The following is a 25,405-nucleotide window of genomic DNA, read 5'->3' on the forward strand; positions in this document are numbered from 1 at the left end:
TTATGCTTTTGTGTTGGGAATACGGCCACCAAACCTTCTCAGTGCACAAGTATGTCGAGAGTGGCGTTCGGCGGAGTTGATGAAGAAGCTAGACAATTTTCGGCCACACGAACATGTGGGTGGTGGGTTGACTTTGGAAGAAGCTAGCCAATTCTCTTCGGAGGTGGTTGAGCTATGATTAAGATTGTCTAGGTATTGCTTGTGTGTGCACGATCCAAGCCCAATGCACAAGAAAGTTGAGGATGACACTCTTAAAAGTAGCAATGATGCCACAAAATATCAGTTGCCTTCGGAGTAGTGGGCGAGTTGTGAGTCTGAGTGTCATCGGTAAAGTTTAACCTTGGTGTGCACTATTGTTTTTAGAAACTCAATCCAATACCAATGATGTTGAAAGTGACACTCTTATGAGTTACAAACCCACAACATATCGGTTGCCTAGTTGCCTAGATTTCATGTTATTCTTGTCATGCATAGCAGTGCGGGCTTGGTTCCACTTGGTGTAGCCACATTCTATGTTAGCCATTGTGCTTGTTGAGATGTGCAGTTCATTTGATGGTGCTGGGTTTTGATGGTGCAGTTCATTGCCTCCTATTTTGCTAAAGCAACGGCGTGTGAGTGGTGAATAGGTTGTATATGCACCGACATGTTCTTTGCTTTGGCATCAAATTGTCGTCTTATACCCATTGTCATTGATGCTTCAAGATTGGCTTGTGTGGGTTAATGGGTTCCTATTTTGGCTACTTATTGTTAAGAAATGGTGCATCTTGTTGTCCATTTCCTCCTCTTGTAGTACTTTATATTGGACAAACCTTTTTCATCCACGTTCAGCCGTCATTGCCCTCCTTGACTTGATAGCATCGAGTCACTTTTCTTACACGTCGAGTCGCTGCCGTCGCTCATCTCTTCAACTCTGAGATATTGGCCTTGTTGTTGTCTCTCTCAGATCGTGGGCATTGGTTTCGTTGTTCACTTTCTCCTCAATACATCGACGTTCTGGTGGTTTCAGCATGTTTGCTATTGCTATTGTGTCGACAGCTATGTTGCAGCGATATGGATACGGGCACGGTGATACGATACGATACGATACGCCGATACGACAAATCTCCAGAAAGTAGGATACGGGTACGGTACCGATACGGCGATTAAAATAATATATATTTAAAAAATAATATAAATAGAAAATAGAAAATTGATATTTCATCCATAATAAGTTCAAAACATCAACAAAACACACAACTTCATTCAAATCTCCATAAACAAAGCACAAATTAAACAAAATACGTAAGACTGATTTCTGTCCCCCCGTGGCTTTTTTCCCTAGTGCTAGATCTATCCATAAACAAAGCACAAATTAAAACATTAGAAATAACTTCTCAAAGCTCTAACTTCATTCATCATGGGTAAATATGATGGCTTTTAAGTCCGGTTCATCAAGAGAGAGATTTGCAATCTCAAGCACTTCGGTATTTTCCAAATCCATGGAATCAAATGCATCTCCTCCAACATCCCACATATGAGTTTCCCCTTCTTTATATTCGGGCATTTTCCTTGAAAGTTGATGAAGATTGCTATGCACAAATATTAAATCTTCTGCTCTTTCCGGTGTTATCTTGTTCCTCTTAATAGAGTGAATAAAATTGTAAGTGCTCCAATTTCTTTCACAACATGAGGAGGAAGAAGAATGTCCAAGTAGCTTCAATGCTATGATTTGAAGTTTTGGTGTGGAAGCTCCATTGGAAACCTACCATTTTTCCAAAGCCATGAAACATTTATATTTCATAGAGTCCATACCCAAAAAATCTTCAATACATGCCGAAAAAGAGGCATACTCCTCATTAACCGTTCTTCACTCCACCTCATTAGAAAAGAATCTATCAATACATTTCTTCCACTCCCTTGTAATCTCAATATCTTTATGTGGAGGACAACGATTATGAGCCATATCAAGCCATTCCTTGCAATAATACCTAGAAGGATATGATAAGAATCATAAAATTAGGCTTTTTATCACAAATGGTCTCTTAGGTTTGCAAAATTATCACATTTCATCCCTAACTTTTTTTTTTTTGACACCAATGGTCCCTAAGGTTACTCTCCACACATCAAAATAGTCCATGCCGTTAGCTTCCATCAAATTTTCTGTTAAGTAGTTGACGTGGCACGTGTGTGGAGCCCACACATCCAATAGTATACATCCACATGGCTTTAAATAAAATATATTATATTTTAAATATTTTAAAAATTAAAATCCAAAAAAAAAAAAAAAAGACCAGTACCATCTGCGTTCTTCCTCTGCCATAGCCTCCGACCCACCCTCGCAGACCCACTCTGCCTCCCTATCCCTCATCTTCCTCCCTTCTCTTTCTCTCTCTCCCTCATCTTCCTTGATTTTTACAGGCTGATCTACCATAGCTTGATGTAGTTTTTGCATCAGGAAGTTTCTCCATGGTCAAATCTAAGCTTCAAAACACAAATTCTCTATGTGGTCACTGTGAATATGAGCTCAGTGGCAGTAATTCCCAACTCCAGAGTCCCCACACATGATAATCCGATGAAATAAACACTTGGGTCCTTTTTTGTTTGACCAAACGTGCAAATCAATGAAACCCAAATCTTAAAAGTTCGAAAAAAAAAAGGGTATGGGATGAGACCCAATATTGAATATGAAGCGATCCAATTATAAGATTTACAAAATAGCAAACCTGGTGGCTGGTACAGTTACAGTCATAACATAAACATTGAGTTGGGTTTTTGGATCAGGGAGAGAGAGAGAGAAGGGAAAGCCCGAGAAGTCAAGGAAGAACAAGGAAGATGAGGGAGAGAGGGAGAACGCAGATGGTACATGTTTTTTTTTTGTTTGTTTTTTTAATTTTAAGTTTTAAAATATTTAAAATATAATATATTTTATTTAAAGCCATATAGATGTATATTATTGGATGTGTGGGCTCCACACACGTGCCACGTCAGCTACTTAACAAAACATTTGATGGAAGCTAACGGCAATGACCATTTTGATGTGTGAAGGGTAATGTTAATGTTAGGGACCATTGGTGTCACAAAAAAATGTTAGGGACGAAATGTGATAATTTTGAAAACCTAAAGGCCATTTGTGATAAAAAGCCATAAAATTATAATGATAAACACAAGGAGAAATTTACTGAAGTAAAGACTTATTACTTTGGTTCTTATAAAAAAAAAAAAAAGACTTACTTTGGATTTAGAGAGTGTGCCAAGCAATGGAGTGGTGTGCTACTCTTGGTCCATCGGTCTACCAAAATTTCATGCACCACATTGACTCTTGATTGAGTTGTTTGCGCTCCTTCCGATATATAATTGTTTTCACTTTTTCTATAATACTATCCCACCACTCATAAATCAAGTGAATACAAGGCATATCCGTGTCACTCAACCTAAGCATCTCATATATTGGAGAAGTAAAGTTAAGTATGTAATCAATGTCCTCCCAAAAGCACTCATCCAATATTTTTTTCCTTCACTGTTCTTGCTTTTACCACATCATCCTCTTTATAAATGTCCAATTTCTCACTAATAACCATTTGCTATAAGCCTTGTTTCACTTGCTTAAATCTTTTAAGCATCTCAATTGTATAAGCAAAATGTGTCTTGGCAACGGAGAGCAACTTCAACTTACAATGATCATTATATATTGACAACCTCATATTATGGTTCATAGTAAAATTCTTAATCAACCATGCATCACTTGAGATTGTTGAAATCCAACTACATTGCTCATACACTTTCGGATGTCTTGGCACGAGTGAGCAAATATTTTTCAAAGTAAGATTGAGGGTATGGACCACACATGGTGTCCAAAGATGTGCTTAAACTTTGCCTCAACAATATGTCCGACCGCCTTACAAACCGGAGCATTGTCGGTGACCACTTGGATCATATTTTGAGGACCTATTTCCTAGATTGATTCAATAAGTAAGTTCGCCATGAAAAATTTATCCTTACACTCACCTTCACAATTTATTGCCTTCAAGAACATAGGCCCACTTTCACAAATGACCTGACATTAATAAGAGGTCTTCTTTGTGCATCCGACCACCCATCACTACAAACACTGACCCCTTTACTTTGTCATGCCCTCTTCATTGGTTGCAAACACTCCTCGATGTTATTCTTACCTTTAAGTGTTTTACTACAAGCGATCTTAAAGGCATTCACATAATGGAGTTCCTTGAAAAGTGAAGAGATAAACTTGTGTAACAACTTGGCACCAAAGCAAGTAAAGAAATTGATATTGTGGCAAGTAAATTCTTTTGGGGATTATGTAAATCATCCACTTATAGCTTGATTACAGGTAAAAAGTTTGGTGGTTTGGGATTTTAGAATTTGGAACATTTTAATAAAGCTGTTTTAGCTAAGTTAGGTTGAAAATTTTAACTCAAAAAGATAGGTTAAGGTATTTTAAGTGTATGAGAAATTCTTTTAAAGGAGATTCGATGGATTGTGGGGCATGGTACTCGTATTAAATTTTGGACTTTTTAATTGGGATTTTCTGTTTTTTACCGTTACATGATACTTATGATTGTTTTATATGGGTTCTTCTCTCATTAGAATTTTTACCGTTACATTGGCAACATAATTGCAATAGAATCATATTTGAGTAAAATCTAGAAATTAAAATTACTTCCAAAAGTTAAATTATTTGCATGTTGTTTTTACTGCAAGAGCTCAATACTAGGGCACATTTATCAAGAATGAATATATTTCTCTTTCTTATGAAGAAATTATAGAATTGTATCGTATCAGGATTCTCCTCTCATTAGAATTTTTACCATTAAATTAGCAACACAATTGCAATAGAATCATATTTGAGTAAAATCTAGAAATTAAAATTACTTCCAAAAGTTAAATTATTTGCATGGTTGTTTTTACAGCAAGAGCTTAATACTAGGGCACGTTTATCAAGAATTAATATAGGTATCACCACATCACCTCGCGATACTTCTATATAAAATTTGTCACATGTTATATTATTATAAAAGAATAAAACATTTTATACCGTTGGATTTAAAAATCTATTTTTACATTTTCAACTTAAAAAAAAAACAAAGAACTAAATAAAAAAAAAAAGGGAGCTGATTTCCTCACTCCCCTTTTCTCCACTTACACTCTCTTTTGCTTTTTAATACTTTTCAATCAATTTTGTTCTTTCTTTTCCTATTCTATCCTTACCCTACATTAATTTCTTTTTTACTTCACTTTTATATTATTTCTTTTTCTTTATACTTAATTTTTCAACTTACACTCCATTTTCAGTATTAAAGGGAAAAAAAAAACTTAATTTCTTACTCGATTAAAAGAAAAAATATATATACTGAAAATGGAGTGCAAGTTGGAAAATTAAGTATAAAGAAAAAGAACTAATATAAAAGTGAAGTAAAATGAAATTAATGTAGGGTAAGGGTAGAATAGGAAAGAGAAAGAACAAAATTGATTAAAAAGTATTAAAAAGTATTAAAAAGCAAAAAAGAGTGTAAGTGGAGAAAATAAAAGTGGGGAAATCATATCCCAAAAAAAAAAAGGAAAAAGCAGCAGCCCTAGTTAACAACCACCTTTCTCGCCGAGAATGCCCTCCACCCTCATTGCCTGCTGTGGATGTCACTCATCTTTGTTTATTCCCATATTTCATATTTATTCACCTAAATTTCTCAATACAACCTTAAACATGAAAAGGATGCTTGAGAATCTAGCAGACCTAATGATTACACCTAGGCCTCTCTATGAATCTAGGGTTCAACGAAATATACTGGGGATCTGGAAGGAGGTGGATTTATGGTTTTAAGGGATATGTTGAACCCTTTATGGCCTTGCAAGGCCAAGAACATACAGTTCGAAGGTTAAGAAGTCTAAAATCTTTTGATAGATTTCATGGCAGGCAGTTGGGGCGTTGAGTTGTTGTTAAGGGAGGTGATTGCTTGGGTTTTTTTTTTTTTTTTGTTTTTTTTTTTGTTTTTCAAGTTTTCTAATTTTAAAGATAAAAATAAGGGTAAAATGCAGCTTATAAAAACTTAGACACGTGGCAAATTATGAATGAGAGTATCACAAGTTGACGTGGTAATACCGTATCATTCTATAATTTCTCTTTAGGGTTTTTGCCCACATAGATGGAGATGAAAGAGCTCATCCAACTGAGGTATACTCCACCAATGACGGAGCCATCTAAAGACCAGGATGGGCCCATCCCCTTTCTCAACAAAGGACCAGATGTGTATGTATGTATATATACGTGTACACGAATTGGGTGTTTTGGTTCATTTGTTTCTCTGGTTGATCTAATTCCCCCCAGTAGCTTTTAGTTCTTGTTGGCTTTTGTGCTTTTGCTTTGGTTTCTCTCACTTGTAGCTTGTGTTTTCTTCGTAATGTTTAAAAAATCTTTATCTTCCTCTTTTGTTTAACTTTGGGATTTATGAACATTTTTTATATATTTCTTATGAGTTTGAATAGTGTAGATAATGAAATTAATCTTCTACCATTTTTAATTTTAATAGATTTTAATGTAATGGATTTCAGCCGGATTTGTAATTATATGATTCTACTCATGATTTTAACATATTGCAATTACATCATTTTACTTATGATTTTAATTCACTTAGGATTTTACTTATGATTTTAATAGATTACAATTACATGATTTTACTTTTATATTTCTATACAAGCTTGAACTCTATCACCCATCATCATTCACTTAAATACATAACCTGAAGGAATATACCCAATTTTTAGGGTTAATACAAAGATGGAGGCACAGTAACCATCAAAGGTTAGTCTAGGGAGAGTACACCGACATGAACAGTGTAACTCCCAAGATAGCCACACATGGCCAGAATGAATACGTTAAAGAAACGCAACATAACTGATAAACCAACAATAGAAATACAAAAGCATAAGTAGAGGCTAGAAGCTACATCCAAAATCACCAACACCTAATGCAAAACACATAGCACCAGAAATACAAAATAAAGAAACATAGTGAAAACTCCTAGCCCAACCCCTCCTAGTTTTTGTCAAAGCTTGGACCAAAACTGTGGAGTAAAAAAACACCTTGCACCTTATCAACGTCTCTTCTAGATCGTGGGTGTAAACACGAATTTCCTGCGACAAATGAGACAAGAACACGTGTACAAAATAATATTTGTATTTATGAAATTTAGGGTTACAATCTCTGTATTGAATCCTCTTATTCGATCTCCAAAGTGTTTAAAGAAAATTTGTGTTTGATACAAGGGTCGTAGAGACTTGATCTTGATCAAACGGATAGCATGAAGCTTGTTTGGTGTTTGGGATTTTTCTATGGTGAAGGAACCGGCACGTATTTGTTCTGCTTGGTGGCTCTTCTAAAGTAGGGTGAAGAATGCAGAGAGTTTTCTGTTTCTTCTGAGTGCCAGGTTTTTTTTCTCTGACCCCTTTCTTTCGTCTTGAGACCTCCTATTTATAGGCTCTTGTAGGATGCTTGACCTAAATAACTTTCCCGATTTAAAACCTTGTTTTATGGGATTTTGATTTGATTTAAATCACTTCCCATAATCTGGCAATTTAACCAGATTATCTTCAATTGATTAACCTGATTAATATTTGATTTAAATCAAAGTCAATCACAGAAGATTCTTTTCTTTAATTTTGTCTTCATCTTGAACCGTTTGATGCACTCCGTCGGATGTCGCCATGTGTCATTTTTGACAACTAATCCAATTTTGATGAGTCACATGCCACATGGGCGAATTACGGGGCCCACGATTTAATCCACCGAACCCTATTTATTTTCTTGTCCAATGGAATTTATTGCACCAAAATTTCTTTGTCTACAGTGGGTAAGGCTTCTTCTTTCTTTTTTTGTTTTGTTCCTGGTCCCAAATATTTTGGGACAGGGAATTAGAAAAAATATTTAGCCATGTGTGCTGTATGCGCAGCAGCTATGCATTAAAAGGAAAAAAAAAAAAGAAAAAAAAAAAAGCCTCTTTGAGGCATTAGACCAAGCAACTTGTGGGCACACTGGTAGAGTTGTGAAGGGCCACAACTCCTTGCGAGGAAATGTCTACAATGAGCAGGAAATTCTATTTTTTAAAAAAAGTATAAAAAATATAATTTTGCTTCAAATAAGCTTGTCTACAAGGAAAGAAGAGCTATTGGAAAATGCTCATTAGCTCCAGAAGAGGCAATATCGTCTTTCTTGTTAATGTTTCTTTATCGTCTCTGTTATGAAAGTTTTTTATTTTATTTTTATGTATAGTCGAATAGTGGGAAAAAAAAGTATGAGAGCATATATGAGAACCATGCATAGGAAGATGAGATTTGTTATGTGATTTGATATTTATATCACACACTCAAAAGTCTCACACAATACATCATTTAAAGAAATACCTCAAAATCAGTAAGTTTTTGAATACCACGGTACTTTTTCTTATCTTTTAAAAGTCTTAATTGAACACCACCGGACTTGTATTGATTATTTAAAAATCCATACCACCAGATTTTTATTGATTACTTAAAAATCCTAATTGAATACCACCGTACTTTTAAGCTTCAAAACAATCTATTAAAATCACAATTGAATACAACCCCCTAAATGAAACGTAATAGCAATGGTTATAACCAATAAGAAAATGTCAAGTGTAAAATATAATAGGCCAAAGCGAATAGAGACGAAATATTTGCAGTTTGATTAAATTCAATTCAAGATTACACATTTAGTCAAACTGCTCGAATTGGCTTTGGCCGGTTTGAGCAATAAAGAATTCAACAATACATAAAGACATTGCTATAAGAAACCACCTAAAGACTTATTGCTATCTACTGTTTTATGTAAATTGAGGGTTGCTATTTGAACATAATGAAAATGCTCTTATAATTTTAATGCAAAGACTTATTGCTCAGATGTTGAACAGAATCCTACATTATTTGTATTTCGAGCTACATCCTGCTCTTCTTCCATAAAAAGAATGGCAACCAAACTGAATACCTTAAGATACCTGCAAATTTAAAGCGTGTGCAAGGAACATCCTGTGTTCCCTGCTGGCTAGTCTGCCTTACCAAAGCAAACATTAGCATGAGGAACCATCAATCTCATATCTTGGACCGTACTTTATCAATGAGCTCTCTTCTTAGGATTTTTCCTGATGCTGACTTGGGGACACTGTTTATGAATGTTACTCTTCGTAGTCTTTTGAAAGGTGCAACCTGTCGCGAAACGAATTATGAGTGCAAAAACAAGAGCAATTTTTGCATCAAGGAAATCAGTTCAGGTCTCTGATAATAATCCCTGTAAATTCTCTACTTACTTGATTAGCGATAAAATTCTTGACATCTTCTTCAGTCAGTGAGCTGTTTGGAGTGCGTACACAATATGCAACCGGAACCTCACCAGCTTCGGCATCAGGAAACCTGTAGGATGGAAATAACCCGATCGTTTAGTTAAATCTTAAGATGAAGGATCAGTGCAAATACTGTTTGTGTCAAACTTACGGAATGACAACAGCATCTAATATTTCAGGGTGAGAAATTAGCAGCCCTTCAAGTTCTGCTGGTGCCACCTAGCAAAGGAGAAACAAAGCAAACAAAACATGATTGAATAGAATAGTGGAAGTATGGAGCATACATAAGCATTCCAACAACAACCAGAAAGATAATAAGTAACTGTTAATCTAAATCTGACAACATTAACATCCATCATATTGACCAAATATTCTAGTTGCAGTGACAAGCAAAAGTTAAAGGCACTTAAGCATGGGATCAATGTTTATTAAGCAATAGAAATAGCTAGAATATTTGTTTGACACTCAAAATTAGGTTTCTTTCCTAATAAATATAACAGAAATAAGTATAAGCATATAAACAAAGTCAGGAAATATTAAGTGAAAAACCTGCATATATCTTTTGGACAAACCTGCATATATCTTTTGGACCTACAGATATCAGGTCCAGGTATGGGCATGCTGAAATCTGTTCTATCTAAAAAGTAATCAGCCAACACTAAAATGCAAGTGTGTTTCTCTTATGTATAGGACGTGTACTAATAAAAACAAATATGAGATGAGTTATTCTAATTTCTGGCCTGATAAATTGCCTTATGTCAAATTATGAAGATTAACCAAATGACAGGAGATATTGCTATTATATAGATATATTGATGTTCTTTCCAAAAGGACAAGACAGCTTCTTTTTTTATCGCCGAAATTTGGTTATAGTGAACATAAGAACCAAGAATACCAGTAGAAATTTTGAACATTAATTGTTCAAACTTTAACAAGAGAAATTACCTGAAAACCTTTATACTTAATGAGCTCTTTGATTCGATCTACTACATAAAGTTGTCCGTCTTCATCAAAGTATCCAAGATCTCCTGTATGTACCCAACCATTTTTATCTATTGTCTCGTTGGTGGCCTGTGGGTTGTTGAAATATCCTGAAATGAGTTTTGTAAAAATAGTTCCTCAGTTAGAACTTTGCATCATATGCATATATCGATGTATCTTGAGGTGACTGCCCAAACAATGCTGTCAATCCCTGCTTCTGTTATTGTTGTAATTGCATAGTGTTTAGTTACATCCGGACCCAACTTAAATTTTCACTTTAGAAACGCTCCACATCCAACTATTTTGAGGGACGAGAGCAAGATCCATGTGGAGAAGAGTCTCCAATGCTCATTTAAGCTAGTATATGGAAAATGCAATGCCCTCCTTGAGATGGAGAAAGCATCAGTAGAAGAGCTCTGCATCTTATATAAATAATGAGAACTATGAGGATACTTTAACAAGTTCTTAGTTTGACAGACTACCTCCATGGCCAATATCTGAAATCAGATTTGATAGAATACCTAAACTGACCTATTTGAGTTTTCTACTGCACGCTGACTGTTAATCACACCTGTCCCAAGGGTAAAAGGTTTTCTTTGACACTTAAAAGTTCAAATTCTTAGACTTGTCATCAAATCCTGATTGGAAGCTATAAAAATTTTGACCAAATTTTCTATTGCAGAATTTCCCATTAAGGACCTAGGTACCTCAAGTTTTGTTGAGTTGTTACCATTTTGAATATGAGTTAGCCTCTCATAAAAATTCTTCTGGCAATTGAATTTGCAGGACCATCATGATTGTTAAATACATGAAAATGAAAAAAACACTTACCACTCATCATATTTGGCCCCCTAACCCATATCTCTCCCAACTTATTAGGAGGCTGAGGCTTCAGGGTGTCTACACTGACTATCTGACATTCAACTCCTGAAACAAGCATGCCAGTTGAACCAGTATGCCGAGGCCCTACTAGCGTATTCTCCACTGAAGCAATTCCACAGGTTTCTGTCATACCATAGCCCTGAGAAACAAGGAAACTTCTAAATCAGCGACGAAGTTGAAATTACGGTTACAAAGGTTTGCGGTAGGAAATTGCCAATTACACCATATGCACTAACAATCAATATGCTCTAACAGAAGTTTTATACTACCAACGACTAATTGATGAGCAAGGCAGTGAAATGCCAAAACCTCTACCACCACTCAATTATCACAGTTCACATCAATTCAATTGTGGCATAAGTTGCCAAACTCTGTCACTTATGTTTAACTTTGTGCCAAATTCAAATGGTCTGTTCAAGACTTAAATTTTGTCAATCTTTCACAGAGGTTGGAAAGATTAATAAAACTGCAGTCTAAATCCATTTGGCTCAATCACATTCCAGAGACAAACACTATAAAAATAATTATAAATCTGAAACATTCCAACTGTGCACAGTTACAAAATTGGAACAAGCATGATTAAGTACCTGAGCAATTAAACCTTGAGGAATAACTTTGGCACACTCCTCCATCAACTCTTTCCCCAGAGGTGCTGCCCCTGAACCAATATGCCTCAATGAAGAAAGGTTAAACTTCTTAACCGCACTGTTCTTTGCCAGGGCAAGTACTATAGGAGGCACAACCCACAAATGGGTCACCTTATACTTCTCAACAGCCATCAAGATCTTCTGAAGATCAAATCTAGACATGGACACAACAGCGTTGCCCTTTTGCAGCTGTGAATATGTGATAATTGCCAACCCAAACACATGAAACATTGGCAAAACACAAAGAAACACATGGTGCATTTCTCCAGTCATTTCTTGTTCCATTGTGCACATAAGAGATGAGGCAATGAAATTCTTATGTGTCAAAACTACCCCTTTGCTCATGCCTGTTGTACCAGAAGAGTACAAAAGCGCAGCTGTGTCAGTCTGCTTAATATTGGCCAATGGGAAATCTGAGGCAGACCCAGCTGACTCAACCAAATCATGGAAAGTTAGAATCTTTGACCTGGATGCAATGTGGGAAGCACCCTGTGACCCCAAAATCACTGCTGGGAGATTGAAATCCTTGACCTTTTCAAACAATTCAGGAACAGTTATGACAAGCTTGGGATTTGAATCTTTCACTTGCTTGGACAACTCTGAGACAGTGTAAAGAGGATTGGAAGTGGTTGCAATGGCACCACTTGCAATAATACCAAGGAAACAAATGGGGAATTGGATTGAATTCGGAGCAAAAATGAGAACAACATCGTTTTTCTTAATACCCAGATGGAGTAAGCCATGGGAGACCTTGATAACCAAGGACTTGAACTGAGAGAAGGACAAGGTTTCAGAAGACTCGGCATCAATGAGGGCAGGTTTGTTTGAGTAAGAAGAGGAGTTTCTGAAGAGGAAAGAGACCATGGAGAGGTTAAGGTCTCTGGGTAAGACCAGAGGTGGCCTAAGAGACCTGAAAATGCTATCACGGCCATACCCAGATTTCTCCATTGAAAACTACGCAAGAGAAATCCAAATGGGCAATTGGGTATGTGGGTATGTCAGTTTTGGATGAGGAATTTTATAGTGGATTTAGTTAAAGATGATGGGAGGTTCTTATCCTTATTATTAATAGCAGAGAGTTTGTGGTGATGCAGAGCACACAAATCAAAGTTTATAGATTTTGGTGATGAGTCTGATGAGGTAAATGGTCGAAATTATGGCACTGTGAATGATTGTTGCCTAAATGGGTGAGTGAATATCGTTTCCTTCGGTTGGATAAACAAAAGGATTGAAACTTGGAAAGAAACCAAATGGAAATGGATACTTGGTAACAAGACACAAGAGGAAATGGCGTATGCGTGTCGAGTTAAAGACTGAGTCTTTGATATGATTAAACGGCTAAGATTTCTGCAGATACTCAGTCTTTTTGGCTAAACAACGGCAATTGGTTTTGCACGTGCATGATCAAGAATTTTTGTTTTTCTTCTTTCTCAGACATGATGGGAAGGTTAAAGGTATGAAAACAGGACAATAGTATGATTGACGATAAAACTAACGGGCAATCACCATCCTGTAGAGTGCGGTCCACTAATCATTTGAGGAAATTTTAGAAGACTTATTTACTGTAGCACCCTCCAAAACTTCGGTCAAATTTCACTTAACTTCTCAAAGTTAAAGAGTGCTGGTAAAATGAATCCTAAAATTAACTGAGACACCCTACTATAAAAGTATATATTGAATTACTGATTTAACCTAATATAAAATGACCAAAAAGGATATATGGAATTGTGAAACAAATATAATTTTAATAAGTACACCTTACTAACTATATCAACCATAATCAAGAGATTGCTTGTCTTATTGTGTTTTTAACGAAAGAGGTGGTGATTGCAAGAACTTGGAATTGCAAAAAAAGTGTCAACAATTTTAGTAGAAACATAAATCCATATGAAAAGTAAAAGATTTATAAACACTATTAAAAAAATCAAGCTGAAAATCAACTATAAAATAATGCTACAAATATTAGGGTGTACCTGGGGTGTTTTTGGTAGTTTTATATGGTGTACTTAATTAATTTTATATTTTAATTAAAATATTAGGGTGTACTTAGATCACAGGATGTACTTAATTAATTTTAGGGTTCGTTTAGCAGCACTCAAGTTAAAATACCCCATTTACCGTGGTTTTGTATTCCACTTTTCCCCTACCGTTAACGTCATCCAAAAGACCGTCAAAAAAGCTAACGTGGCTGGGTCATATGGTAAAAGCCACAACAATAAAAATTCAAAAGTTGATGGGAAGGTTTAAGGTATGAAAACAGGACAATAGTTTGATTGACGATAAAACTAACGGGCAAAGGCAATCACCATCCCATAGAAGTTAAGTTTATCTCCCTTGATGTTGAATATTCTGAGAAATGCGTCATTACATATTCGGATAACACTAAATTAATGGAATGGAGCACCAAAAGTCAACGTCTTTTTTGGTAAACATCAACGTCGGCCAATGAAGAAAGTTTGAATTTCGTGTGCTCCCTACGTGGAGAGGGTTCTTGTAAACTTTCCCTTGAAAAAAATAAAATTTTTTTTTTGGTCAAAGTTAGAAAGGGGGAGGGGGTTCACATATACACATAGATACAATGATGGACTTGTGCAGGCGTAAGGAGGTGCACCTGCACCTCCGATTGCCGGAAAACTCTATAAGAGTTGCTGGAGTTGCACCTCTGCTCAGACCAAAGACGCACGCAATCTGTTCGATGAATGCGCAAGAGACTGGGTGCTACGCTGCTATCTGTTGCACGCTGGCTTCTTTTTTTTTTTTTTTTTTTTAATGAAGCCTGGCCAAAATGTCGTCGTTTTGTATTAGGATTTTAAATAAATATATAATTAATTATAATTATAAAAATTAAAAAAAAAAAACAGCTGGGCCATTTCGTGGGCTTCTATGGGATTTTAGTTGGGTTTTATAATTCCTTTCTTAATTGGATTTTAATTGAGTTTTTATAATTCCTTACTTAATTGGGCTTTAATTGTGTGTGCATCACAAGAATCTTACGTTTTTCTTTTCATTCTTGAGTACGCCAATTTAAAGTAAGTTAGTTAAATACTCGGTATAACTTTGAAGGGTTAGTTAAATACTCTGACTTCTTCACTAGTATAAGCGATAGTCTAAATTACAGGGAGAAGAGATTTCTCACATATACCCTACCCATGTGCCATGGGGATTCGAACTTGAGATCTTTGGTCTACAATTCAAGGCTCTTTTCTATTAGGCTATCCCCGTTGGTAGTATACGTATTTTTAATTTGAACACTTATACACGTAGTTTTCAAAATTGTGACAACATGGTACTGTCATTAGGACTCTTAAGTGACGACGTGTCATATGCAGGATCACTTTTTTTTTTTTTCTTCCCCATAAAAGCAATAGTCTAAACTACAAGAGGATGGGATCTCACAAAAACTACTAAGGTGCCATGAGGGTTCGAATCTTGAGACCACTAGTCTGCAAGTCAAGGCCATTTTTCACTAGGCTAGACCTCATTGGCAGTCCAATTTTTTCATTACACATTGCCGCCACGTGAACTAAAGATATATATATATATATATATATATATAAAATAATTTAATAATTTAAATTCAGTTTTAAAAAAAATAAAAAATAAAAAATTATCACCAACCTCCTTTTTGTGAAAAAAAAAAAAAAGTTAACTACTACAGCACCAAAAAAGTGCAAATAATTTGGTGGTTTTTATGTAGTTAACCAAAAAAAAAAAATCTGCCTTTGATCTTACTCTTCTTCTCTAGTGCTACTAAATTCTATTACTGCACGCATTATTTGTCGTAGAGAATTGCGTGCTCAGTTAGAGTATTCTTGTAATTGCTTCACTTTTCAAACAACACTTTACATGAAGAATACTACCACATCTCTTACGACTATACCCGTAAATCTTTGTTTGAAAATGTTGTTCTGATTGTCAAAGAGATTGCAAAATCACCATATTGCATTTTTGTTACAACAAGTAAGAAGTAATCTTAGTCTCTCACATTCTTTCATAGTTAGTAAAGTACGGAACGGAAAAAATACGAATAAAATAGGTACATGTTTTATTCGGCAAATTTTTGACAAATTTACACTAAAACGTTCAGCCACTATATAATATTTTATAATTTATTGTTATTCAATAATATGTGAAATTTTTGTGTATAATGCGTGAATTTTGTGTGTACTATTGAAAATTTTGTAAAAAAACACGTGTATTAAACATGAAAAATATGTATGTACGTGTACAATGCAAGTATTGTACGTTTTCTTTTTAAAAAATGTGTATTTTATCGAGTCTTTAAGACATGTAAAGAAAACGGATGTATTACTGAAAAATACGTACATACGTGTATAGTATGAGTATTAAACGTGAAAATGCTAAATTCTTTATATGGGTAATAACTCTGGAAACGTACAAAATCAAAAAGGGACAATAGAGACTAGGGTAATGGCCTAATATTAATGGATAATGCTCTAAACGACACTTATTGATAAAAGAAAATTGGGGAATTATTTATTTATTTTTATAAAAAAAAGATATATATATATATATCTATAAAGAGTATATCCACTTGGCTATACTATTTATTAAAAAAAAAAAAAAAAACTCCTGTAAAGCCACGCAGCTACACTATTTAAAAAAAATTACTCGATTTTAACCACGCGGCTATACTTTTTATTTATATTTATAAAAAATAAAAACCAAAAAAACCAAAAACAAAAAAGGACCTGTCTAGCGCCTATGGGGCGATTAGGCGCCCACGTGTCAAAAAAAGTATAGCCAAGCAACTATACTATTTTTTTATTTAAAAAGACAGTAGTATAGTTGCACGGCTATACTATTTAAATATATTATATTTAAAAATTTTGAAAAAAAGTACCCTCCTAGTTGGATTAGTTTATACTTAGGTATTAATTTGCTAATTTCAACATATCTAAAGCAGATATTCATGAGACAAAAATTTCACTGTAAATCAATCAAAGAGTTTTTTTTGTTTTTGTTTTTGGGTGGGAGAATGTTTGTCTTTGATCTAACTCGTTCTCTCGAATGCTATTAAATTCTGTAACTGCACACATTATTTGTAGTAAAGAATTGCATGCTGAGTTGGAGTGTTTTTGATAATTTTCAAATAACACTTTACATGAAGAACACTACCACCTCTCTTACTACTATACCCATAAATTTTTGTTTAACTGGTTAGCAAAAAGATTGCAAAATCACCATTTTGTATTTTTGTTACAACAAGTAAGAAGTAATATTAGCCTCTCACATTCTTTCATGGTCAGTAAAATACAGAACGGAAAAAATACGAATAAAATACATGTGTGTTTTATTCGGCAAAATTTTGGCAAATTACAACTGAAAAGTTCGGCCATTATACAATAATTTAATATATATTTTAATTTTTTTAATATAAATTCATTTTATTCAATAATATGTGAAAATTATGTATATAATGCGTGAATTTTGTGTGTATTATTAAAAATTTTGTAAAAACCACGTGTATTAAACATAAAAAATACGTACGTACCTGTACAATACGAGTATTGGACATTTACTTTTTTAAAAATATGCATTTTACTGAGTCTTTAACATGTGTATAGAAAACGGATGTATTATTGAAAAATACGTACGTATGTCTATAATACGAGAAATAAACGTGAAATTGCTAAATTCCTTATACGGGTAACAACTTTGGAAAAGTAAAAAATCAAAAGGGAACCGTAGATACTCGGGTAATGGCCTAATAGGAATGGATAATACTCTAAATTACTGTTATAGATAAAACAAAATCGGGGAAAAACTTTATAAAAAAAAATGGATCACGATATATATATATATATATATATATATATAGAAAGAATATAGCCGCACAGCTATTTATAAAATAAAAAAAAAAAACCATTACCCCAGTAAAGCCGCTCAACTATACTATTTTTATAAATAATCGTATAGCCGCACGGCTATACAATTTTTATAAAAAGGACCTGCCTAGTGCCCTTATATCAAAAAACAATATAGCCGCTCGGCTATACTAATTTTTTTTTTTTTTACCCCTCCCCCCTTAAAAGACCGTAGTATAGCCGCACGGAGTGTAAAAGAAAACCTCCAAATCAGAAGGCGAACAGACGGCACCTGCCCTCCTCTGCTTTCATTTCTCCCACAAGGTAAATACTCTCTCTCTTCCTCTCTCTCTCGCGCTCACAGAAAACCTCCATGGCTTCTTCTGCTTCAATCACAACCGCCCTATCTCGCTTTTCCCTAATCCGATTCTCCCTAAAACTCTCTCCGTCGTTTCCACACACAACCCCATTTGTTCTCACTAAACCAAAGGTCCAATTCAACCATACACTATATAACCTTCGCGATTTTTCTCGTCGATAATCTCCCAAATTTCTCATTTCATCTTATACTTACTTGTATGTCTCTTACAGGCTCCGAAATACCGGTTCCGCTTGTTTTCAATGGCGTCCGAGCCGAAAGAATCACCCGCCAACAATCCGGGCCTCCACGCCACCCCAGATGAAGCCACTAAGAGTTACTTCATGCAACAAACTGTAAGCATTCACCTTCGTCACAAATATGTATTTTATTTTCTGCTATGACATTTGCTCTGCATTTTGATTTTACTTTAGCGATAATTTCTTTCTGTAATTTGGTTGCAGATGTTTCGGATTAAGGACCCTAAAGCCAGTCTTGACTTTTATTCACGTGTGTTGGGCATGTCGTAAGTTTCTTTTAATGGGTTTCGAAAATTCTTCTCTAATTTTCTTTGTTGTTATACTTTCGTGTGGTGTTTGGGTGGAAAATAGTATAGGTGCTCGCTTTGTGTTAATTGATATGAACATTTCCTTTATTTAAATCGAGCAAGTTTTTCTTTCCTCAAAAAGTTGAAGGTTTTGGTTCAATAAGATTTTGCATTTTTTGTATGAGTGGCGACATTGATTAATATCTGGTGGTTTATAGTTTGGGTGCATTGGCTGTCTCTTTTATTACTAGAACTTCGGAAAAAAATGGATAAAAGGAAGAACAGGTGGGCATGTTAAATCCCTACGTGCTTTCTTGGGATTTACCAGTAGACTTATGGTTAGTAATATGTCGGATGTTCATTGGCTCAATTACGAATGGCAGAAGAAAATAGTCACGTGTTTAGTGTTTGTTATATTTTTTAAGTGATGGACTTTAACGAGTCAGTAGATTGTGCTTTTCTTAAGTTATACAATTTTATGACCAGCTCGGAGCACATAGGTGCTAAACGATCCCTGTGAAACGAAGGAGGTCCTATATGAGCGTAGAAGGAATTTGTAAATCTGTTTGAGCATATAATAGTCTTGTAGATGACTCACTTGACATTTAGGGTGTTAGTTCTTATTTCAATTTTGGCCAAGAAGTGTGTGTACCTTTGAGTCTCTGTAACACCATACATGTTTTTCATGCCTGTTTTCCCTTATAACATCTTTCATTAATGTTTTAAAAGTTACCATGTAAAACGGTCTCTTTGAATTTATTGGCACACAATATTAGGACTATGCATGCATACTAAGTCAAATTTTGGACCAATTTATGATTCAGTTGGATTGTCTTGTGTTATCATGAGATATATGCTTCTGCAGTAAATATAGCATGCAGTTAGATTATTTTGCGTATTAGTGTGCATGTGCACATGTATGCATGCACTTTACAATGGCTAAGAGATTCTGTGAGTAGAGATCTTGTCCAAAAATGACTGTTTGAGTGAAGTTGATGGTGATTTCTTCTATTTTTCAGGCTGCTTAAGAGGCTGGACTTTCCAGAAATGAAGTTTAGTTTGTACTTTTTGGGCTATGAGGTAAAATTCCTAATATCCTTTCTACAATAACAAAAATTTTACCAAGCTCATTGTTTGATTTTGCAGTCATGGTTGGGATTATGTTTCTAAAAATTTCCCTGTTAACGGAGACATTTAATTCTATTTATCTTTTACTGAATAGGATCCTGCATGGGCTCCAACTAACCCGGCTTATAGAACAGTTTGGACCTTTGGCCAGAAGGCTACAATTGAGTTAACACAGTGTGTTCCTTTTAATTCACCTGCATGCTCTTCTCTTTTTCTACATGTTCTGTCCAATGTGATATCTGACAAAAGCTTACCTTTTTCAGTAATTGGGGTACTGAAAGTGATCCAGAATTCAAAGGATATCACACTGGGAATTCGGAACCTCGAGGCTTTGGTATGTAAGTTGTCCTATGAATATGTCAAAACATACGGCGTTTTTTGATGCATTTGTTTCTTCCTTTACGTAAGAGTTTGATTTACTAGACCATTTGATGCCAAATGCCACATATGATGTCTTGTCTTCTTATGTGGCAAGTATGGATGGTTCCAAGAAAGTCAGTATTATTGATTGGCTTTGATTGAATAATTTGTTTTGACTTGTCCTGAACGATAAATTTTGAAACACTCCAAATGCTTACTTCGATAAGAAAAAAAAAAGGCTACATTTCTTTCAAGCATAAACAAAATTTTAGGGAAGAGTGTATTCATTGTATTGCATTTAGTGTGTATCATTATATGTATAGTGTTGGTACGCTATAGCCTATTTGGTTAAAAGATTTGTATGATATTATTATACAAAAGATATGGGGGCTTCCACTCCTTAACTGACCGAACTATTAGGTATGGTTGATTCACTTACAGTAATCTGTACTTTCAATACCATTTTAAAATAACAAGACAGCATAACCAACCAATGCAAATCGTACGGGATGGTATTCATGTGCATTGGGGGGGGGGGGGGGGAAATGATTTAAATACTTAAGAAAAATCATGTGTTCTGCAAATGTCAATAATTTGAATATTACCAATCATTTACATTTGTCCCTGTAGCTTTGCCTGATGGCTAATGCATCTGTAACGATTAAGCATGTACATGTCTTAGTTTATACCTAGCGATTCTCAGATTCTGGCACACTGGCTGGCCTAACCTCTAATTTTGTTACTTAGGACACATTGGTGTCACTGTTGATGATACTTACAAGGCATGTGAGAGATTTGAACGTCTCGGGGTGGAGTTTGTGAAAAAGCCAGATGACGGTAAGAACATCCATATTGTTGAACTATTGTGATTTACGAGATGTCTCGTCATTGAACATTGGCATATATAATGGGGATTGATTGGGACACATTTGATTCGTTTTTGTATAAGTAGAGTGATAAATCTAAATATCAGTCTGTAGGATTGATGCTGTTGTATAAATAGGCTATTTATAAGTGATGGAAGATGGTTTCAATTAAACAATAGACAGTGAATTTCCCTGAATTAGCAGCGCCATTACTTTTAAACAATATGCTATCTTCATTAGTTAACCAAAAGTACCCTGCCCAATCGGGATATCTAAGCAGTTAATGAGGTCTGGTGGTGTGTGAATGTGGTCTAATGGCCTATACTCAGATTGTGAAAAATTACTATTGATGATTGACATTTTGAACTGTTTTTGACATTATTCTCTGTCTCTAATTCCAACTTGGACATTGCAAATACATCCTTCAACAAATTAATATTTTTTCCTGATACTGAAGTCACTTTCATGCGCAATTGATAGCCTTGGTCTTGGTTTTTGTAGTTTGATGGATTTTCATTCCAGCTCCTTGTGCCCATTTAGCAAGCGTAGTAACAGCACCTTGGTCTTTATAATTATAATCTTTCACTCTCTGTTCTGGCTTCCAAAGAACAAGCTATATTTTTGCGGTTGTTGAGGTTTCCATGGACACTAGTAAACAATATGGTTTTATGCTTTTATGTGTATATTTAGGCGTTTGCTCATATATGCTCATATGGAACACTATGGTTGTATGCATGCATGTGTTTATTTAGGTGTGTGCTCTTATATGCTCATATGGAACACTATGGTTGTATACATGTATGTGTATATTTAGTTGTGCTCATATATGCACCAGCAGTATCTTTTAGTTCAGTCTTGCTCTCCCAAACTGTGGTGAAGATAAGGAATGAGAAAATTCATGTGTGTTTTCTTTATTGGGAAGGATCGTGGATGACCAAGACCAGTATTTTTTATTCTCACTGTGGCAGTTCGTTTTCCTGTAATTCGCAATTTTACCTCCTTTTATTTAAAGAATAAATAATTGTGAAAAGTTAGTTTTAGTTTGGTTTCAGTATTTACCGATTCTCGGTTCCTTAATTTTGTGATGTTGATTGCAGGAAAGATGAAAGGGATAGCATTCATTAAGGATCCTGATGGTTATTGGGTTGAAATCTTTGACCTTAAAACGATAGGAAGCATTACAGGTGGTGCTTCGTGAGGATATGGCACCCTTTCTTCAGGTTAGTTCTCAGTTTTCTCATGCTTGCTGTCAATTGATTGTGACAATACTGTTATCTAACACTTGGTTTGATTGCCTTCCACATCATGTGTATCGCAAGCTGAATCAGTTATTAATTAGTTTCTTTAGCTTGTGTTTTCCAGTCATCAATATTTTGGTCTTTTTTCATTCGTATTAGCCCCTTGCATTTCTTGTATTGATGCTGAAGGTTAGAGACTTCCATAGTTGTTATCAGAATTTGAATGGATTAGATATCGTGCAGGTGAACCGTGGTGACAACTTAGAGTCAGACATCATTTCTGGTTTTCCTATATGTCCGTAGTTCAGATACGAGTCTGGTAAATGGACCTGTTTGGCGATTTTCTTACGTGTTTTATTTTTCACTTGCCTCTAGTGTTCGTGCAGTTTTGTATTCTGTAAGTTGGTACGAGTTACTTTTGTCTGTTTTGTCTACTCGACTGCTGTTCAGTACAAACTTGGTCTTTCTGATCACAATGTGTAGTCCAAACTTTCTCACTTTTGCAAGTCTTAGATCTCCAAAGCCATCCATATTAATCATTACTAAAGCAATCAAATTTATAATTTTTTGACCGATGCATTTGTTTTTATCGGTACAAATTCTAACTAAACATAGGGAAAGAACTCGCATTATAAATGAAATGCACCCTCATCATAATAACATTTCCCAGTAATTATAAAATTGCTAGCTTTTGGTGAAACTAGCAGCCGGAATTTCAGTAGCTTTAGTTGAAAAGTGACCCAGTAGGGGCACACTCTGTATTGCGTATAATAATCCCTGTACACTAATTCATATTGCTTGTTTACTTAGTTTTCACCTAAGGGGATCGCCCTGGCGCCGTACCGGGATAGAAACTGGTGATGGTTGGGCAGGCAATTTTTTTTTCTATATAAAGTGAAGTGTTTAGGTTTCTGTTTTTTATCTCAACGAAAAGTGAAGCATTCAAGTAGAGAGGCATTGCGGATATTGTATAAACAATGGTCCTGAATGATCAGAGGCGGATCCCCAAACGACTCAGTTGTCACTCTTGATTTTGAGGTAGTTTATTGTGAAATATCTTTGTTTGTGTATTTCTAAAATGTTATATATAGAGAGGCATTGCGGATATAATTAAAAAAAAAGGTCAAATAACTTTCAAGAAGGAAATATAGTACTGTCGGTTGGAAATGTGAATTATATACCCTAGTTTAATTTCAAGAAGGAAATTATCCTACAATTGTTGAACTTTAGCGAGTCATCAAATTCAATCAAAAGTCAAGGTACCGTTTTCTTACAATAGTAATATATTGGATTTGCTTGATGCAAAACAAGTAAAAACAGACGGATATGTTGTATAGAAACAATAGGACGAAAGTGATAAAAGCATCTCTAACAATCTCTTCAGTAACTTTGGAATGTTAAAATAGGTGAGTCTTATTAGCAAAGCTTTCTCCAACAGACTTGTCAAACTCAATCACCAAAATTGCAACTTATTTCTCTCTTTTCAGATATGACAAGTTGATTGTGGCTCGTGAAACCATTTATTTTATTTTAGAAGAACAAAACGTACATTGAAAATGCTAAAAAGATGCTCTATTTTTTTTTTTTTTTTTCTTTCAGACAACAAATACAGACTTTCTTCACCTGTTTTCGGAGGAACCCACATTGAAAATACTAAAGTAATAAACACTGCATTAATTGAACTGAAGAGTGTTGGGGCACAACGGTTATGATGATATTTAAGGGTTTATCCTTTTGTGATTAAAGTAAATTGTTTCCAAAAATAAGTATGAATTAATCTTCATCCCAACGGCTATGATGATATTTAAGGGTTTATCCTTAGAGTAGGTATGTTTGTACTCAAAGATCAACTTCTACAGCTTCTTTGGAAAAATGTGACACAAATAGCTAAAGTAGAAGACCACCTAAAATCAACAAGGTCACGGACAATGGTCAAGCAAATTCCACTCATTGGACAATTACATTATAAATAACAAGAAAATATCTGTATTGTGTTGGGCTCTTTCTAATTATATTATACTTGCTGCAACCTATGGTGTACAAACTTCAAAGCCCTATCTGTTAAAACCTCAGTTTGTTGACAACAGATCATCCTCTAAATAATTAAACACAAGTTTTTTAATTTTAAAAAAAAGTTTGAACTTAAAATATTTGGGTGTCAGACTGTCAGTGGGTTCCACACCTTTTGACCTTTACACTTCACTAGAAAAGACATTCCTAGAAAACCTTTTCCCTCATTATTTTTAAAATAAAATCAAGTTGGAAAATTATTATTAAAAAAAATTTATAAAAAACACCCTAACAATGTATTTGGATAAGGAAAATAAATTTAAGATTTTGACAAAAGTTATAATTTCTAAATTAACATGAATCAATTCCAGTGTTTTGATAAAAAAAAAAAAAAAAAACTTAGAAATTGCGCTGGGATAAAACATGGAATTTGGAAATCATAAATCTCAACTTTAAATTATATCTAAAAGTCGTTATTTTTTAAAATTTCAAGAGAGATTGAGTTTTTATAAAAAATAACTTTACAAATAAAGGTTAAATTCCTTATTTTAAATCCATCATCCAAACAAGAAACTTTACAAATTCTAGAACATTAATTTTCTTCATTTTAAATTCCGTCATTTATGAAATCGTTTGTACTTTTAAATTTTCTCATCCAAACACACTGTAACTAGCAACTAGAATCATAATTATTTAAAATTTTTTATTAACATAATTATTTAATTTAAAACTGAAGTAGATGCAGATTTCCAAATAATGTAGTTTCTATAAGTGGTGAGATTTTATTGGATTGTTAATATTTTACTGAAAAAAAAATTGACAAAATGGTTGAATATATAATTAAAATGAAACAAAATTTCAAGGATGCAGAGAGAAATTGGCCTCACGTCAACTGCCCCCACTCTAATAAAAATCTGGGCATATGCACTGACAGAGATATTGTGCAGCATATCATGTAATTTTGGAGTGCTTTGGACTGCTTCCCGATAGGGATTCCCTGTCACTTCAATAAATACATTGTCTACATAACTGTGCTGCTGGCTACGATTTTATTTCTCCACCATACAATCACTACCATTTTCATTATCATAAAAAAGATTTTGATGTTCAACCATGAGTTTCTGCATTTTGAATACATAACTTCAAATGTATGGATAAATGCTTTTAATAATTTGAGTTAGACACTTTTTACAATGTACGATGTTTCTAAGGGTTAAGG

At 34.7% G+C, this 25,405-nt stretch overlaps 2 protein-coding genes across 4 annotated transcripts; one reads left to right on the forward strand and one right to left on the reverse strand.

Annotated features, from left to right (window-relative positions):
• Positions 1-8,667: 8,667 nt before the first annotated feature.
• Positions 8,668-13,293, reverse strand: LOC117631284 (4-coumarate--CoA ligase-like 7). The gene is made up of 6 exons (XM_034364344.1): positions 11,792-13,293; positions 11,154-11,343; positions 10,287-10,432; positions 9,493-9,560; positions 9,309-9,411; positions 8,668-9,207 (listed from the first exon to the last, which is right to left on the reverse strand). The coding sequence occupies exons 1-6, from the start codon at positions 12,797-12,799 to the stop codon at positions 9,094-9,096; spliced, it is 1,629 nt and encodes a 542-aa protein (XP_034220235.1). The 5' UTR covers positions 12,800-13,293; the 3' UTR covers positions 8,668-9,093.
• Positions 13,294-17,874: 4,581 nt separating this feature from the next.
• Positions 17,875-23,381, forward strand: LOC117632730 (lactoylglutathione lyase). Of its 3 annotated transcripts, none has more exons than XM_034366290.1 (9): positions 17,875-18,003; positions 18,271-18,393; positions 18,502-18,563; positions 19,604-19,664; positions 19,807-19,886; positions 19,976-20,046; positions 20,820-20,909; positions 22,036-22,158; positions 22,420-22,682. In XM_034366290.1, the coding sequence occupies exons 2-8, from the start codon at positions 18,301-18,303 to the stop codon at positions 22,134-22,136; spliced, it is 558 nt and encodes a 185-aa protein (XP_034222181.1). In that variant the 5' UTR covers positions 17,875-18,003; positions 18,271-18,300; the 3' UTR covers positions 22,137-22,158; positions 22,420-22,682. The 3 variants fall into 3 exon arrangements, with proteins under 3 accessions (XP_034222181.1, XP_034222180.1, XP_034222179.1); XM_034366289.1 differs by lacking the exon at positions 22,420-22,682 and adding an exon at positions 22,987-23,381 and having other exon boundaries at positions 17,967-18,169; XM_034366288.1 differs by having other exon boundaries at positions 17,967-18,169.
• The last annotated feature ends 2,024 nt before the right edge of the window (positions 23,382-25,405 follow it).

Source organism: Prunus dulcis, chromosome 6, assembly GCF_902201215.1.
Source record: "Prunus dulcis chromosome 6, ALMONDv2, whole genome shotgun sequence".
Taxonomy (NCBI): domain Eukaryota; kingdom Viridiplantae; phylum Streptophyta; class Magnoliopsida; order Rosales; family Rosaceae; genus Prunus; species Prunus dulcis.

Excerpts from the sequence above, each read along its gene's own strand:
- LOC117632730 (XM_034366289.1), top strand. The coding sequence starts at position 18,053 with ATGGCTTCTTCTGCTTCAATCACAACCGCCCTATCTCGCTTTTCCCTA. Across the intron at positions 18,564-19,603 it reads TCACGTGTGTTGGGCATGTC|GCTGCTTAAGAGGCTGGACT; the intron begins GTAAGTTTCTTT and ends TCTATTTTTCAG. Across the intron at positions 19,887-19,975 it reads GCTACAATTGAGTTAACACA|TAATTGGGGTACTGAAAGTG; the intron begins GTGTGTTCCTTT and ends TACCTTTTTCAG.
- LOC117631284 (XM_034364344.1), bottom strand. The coding sequence starts at position 12,799 with ATGGAGAAATCTGGGTATGGCCGTGATAGCATTTTCAGGTCTCTTAGG. Across the intron at positions 10,433-11,153 it reads GGGGCCAAATATGATGAGTG|GATATTTCAACAACCCACAG; the intron begins GTAAGTGTTTTT and ends AACTCATTTCAG. Across the intron at positions 9,208-9,308 it reads AGAATTTTATCGCTAATCAA|GTTGCACCTTTCAAAAGACT; the intron begins GTAAGTAGAGAA and ends GTTTCGCGACAG.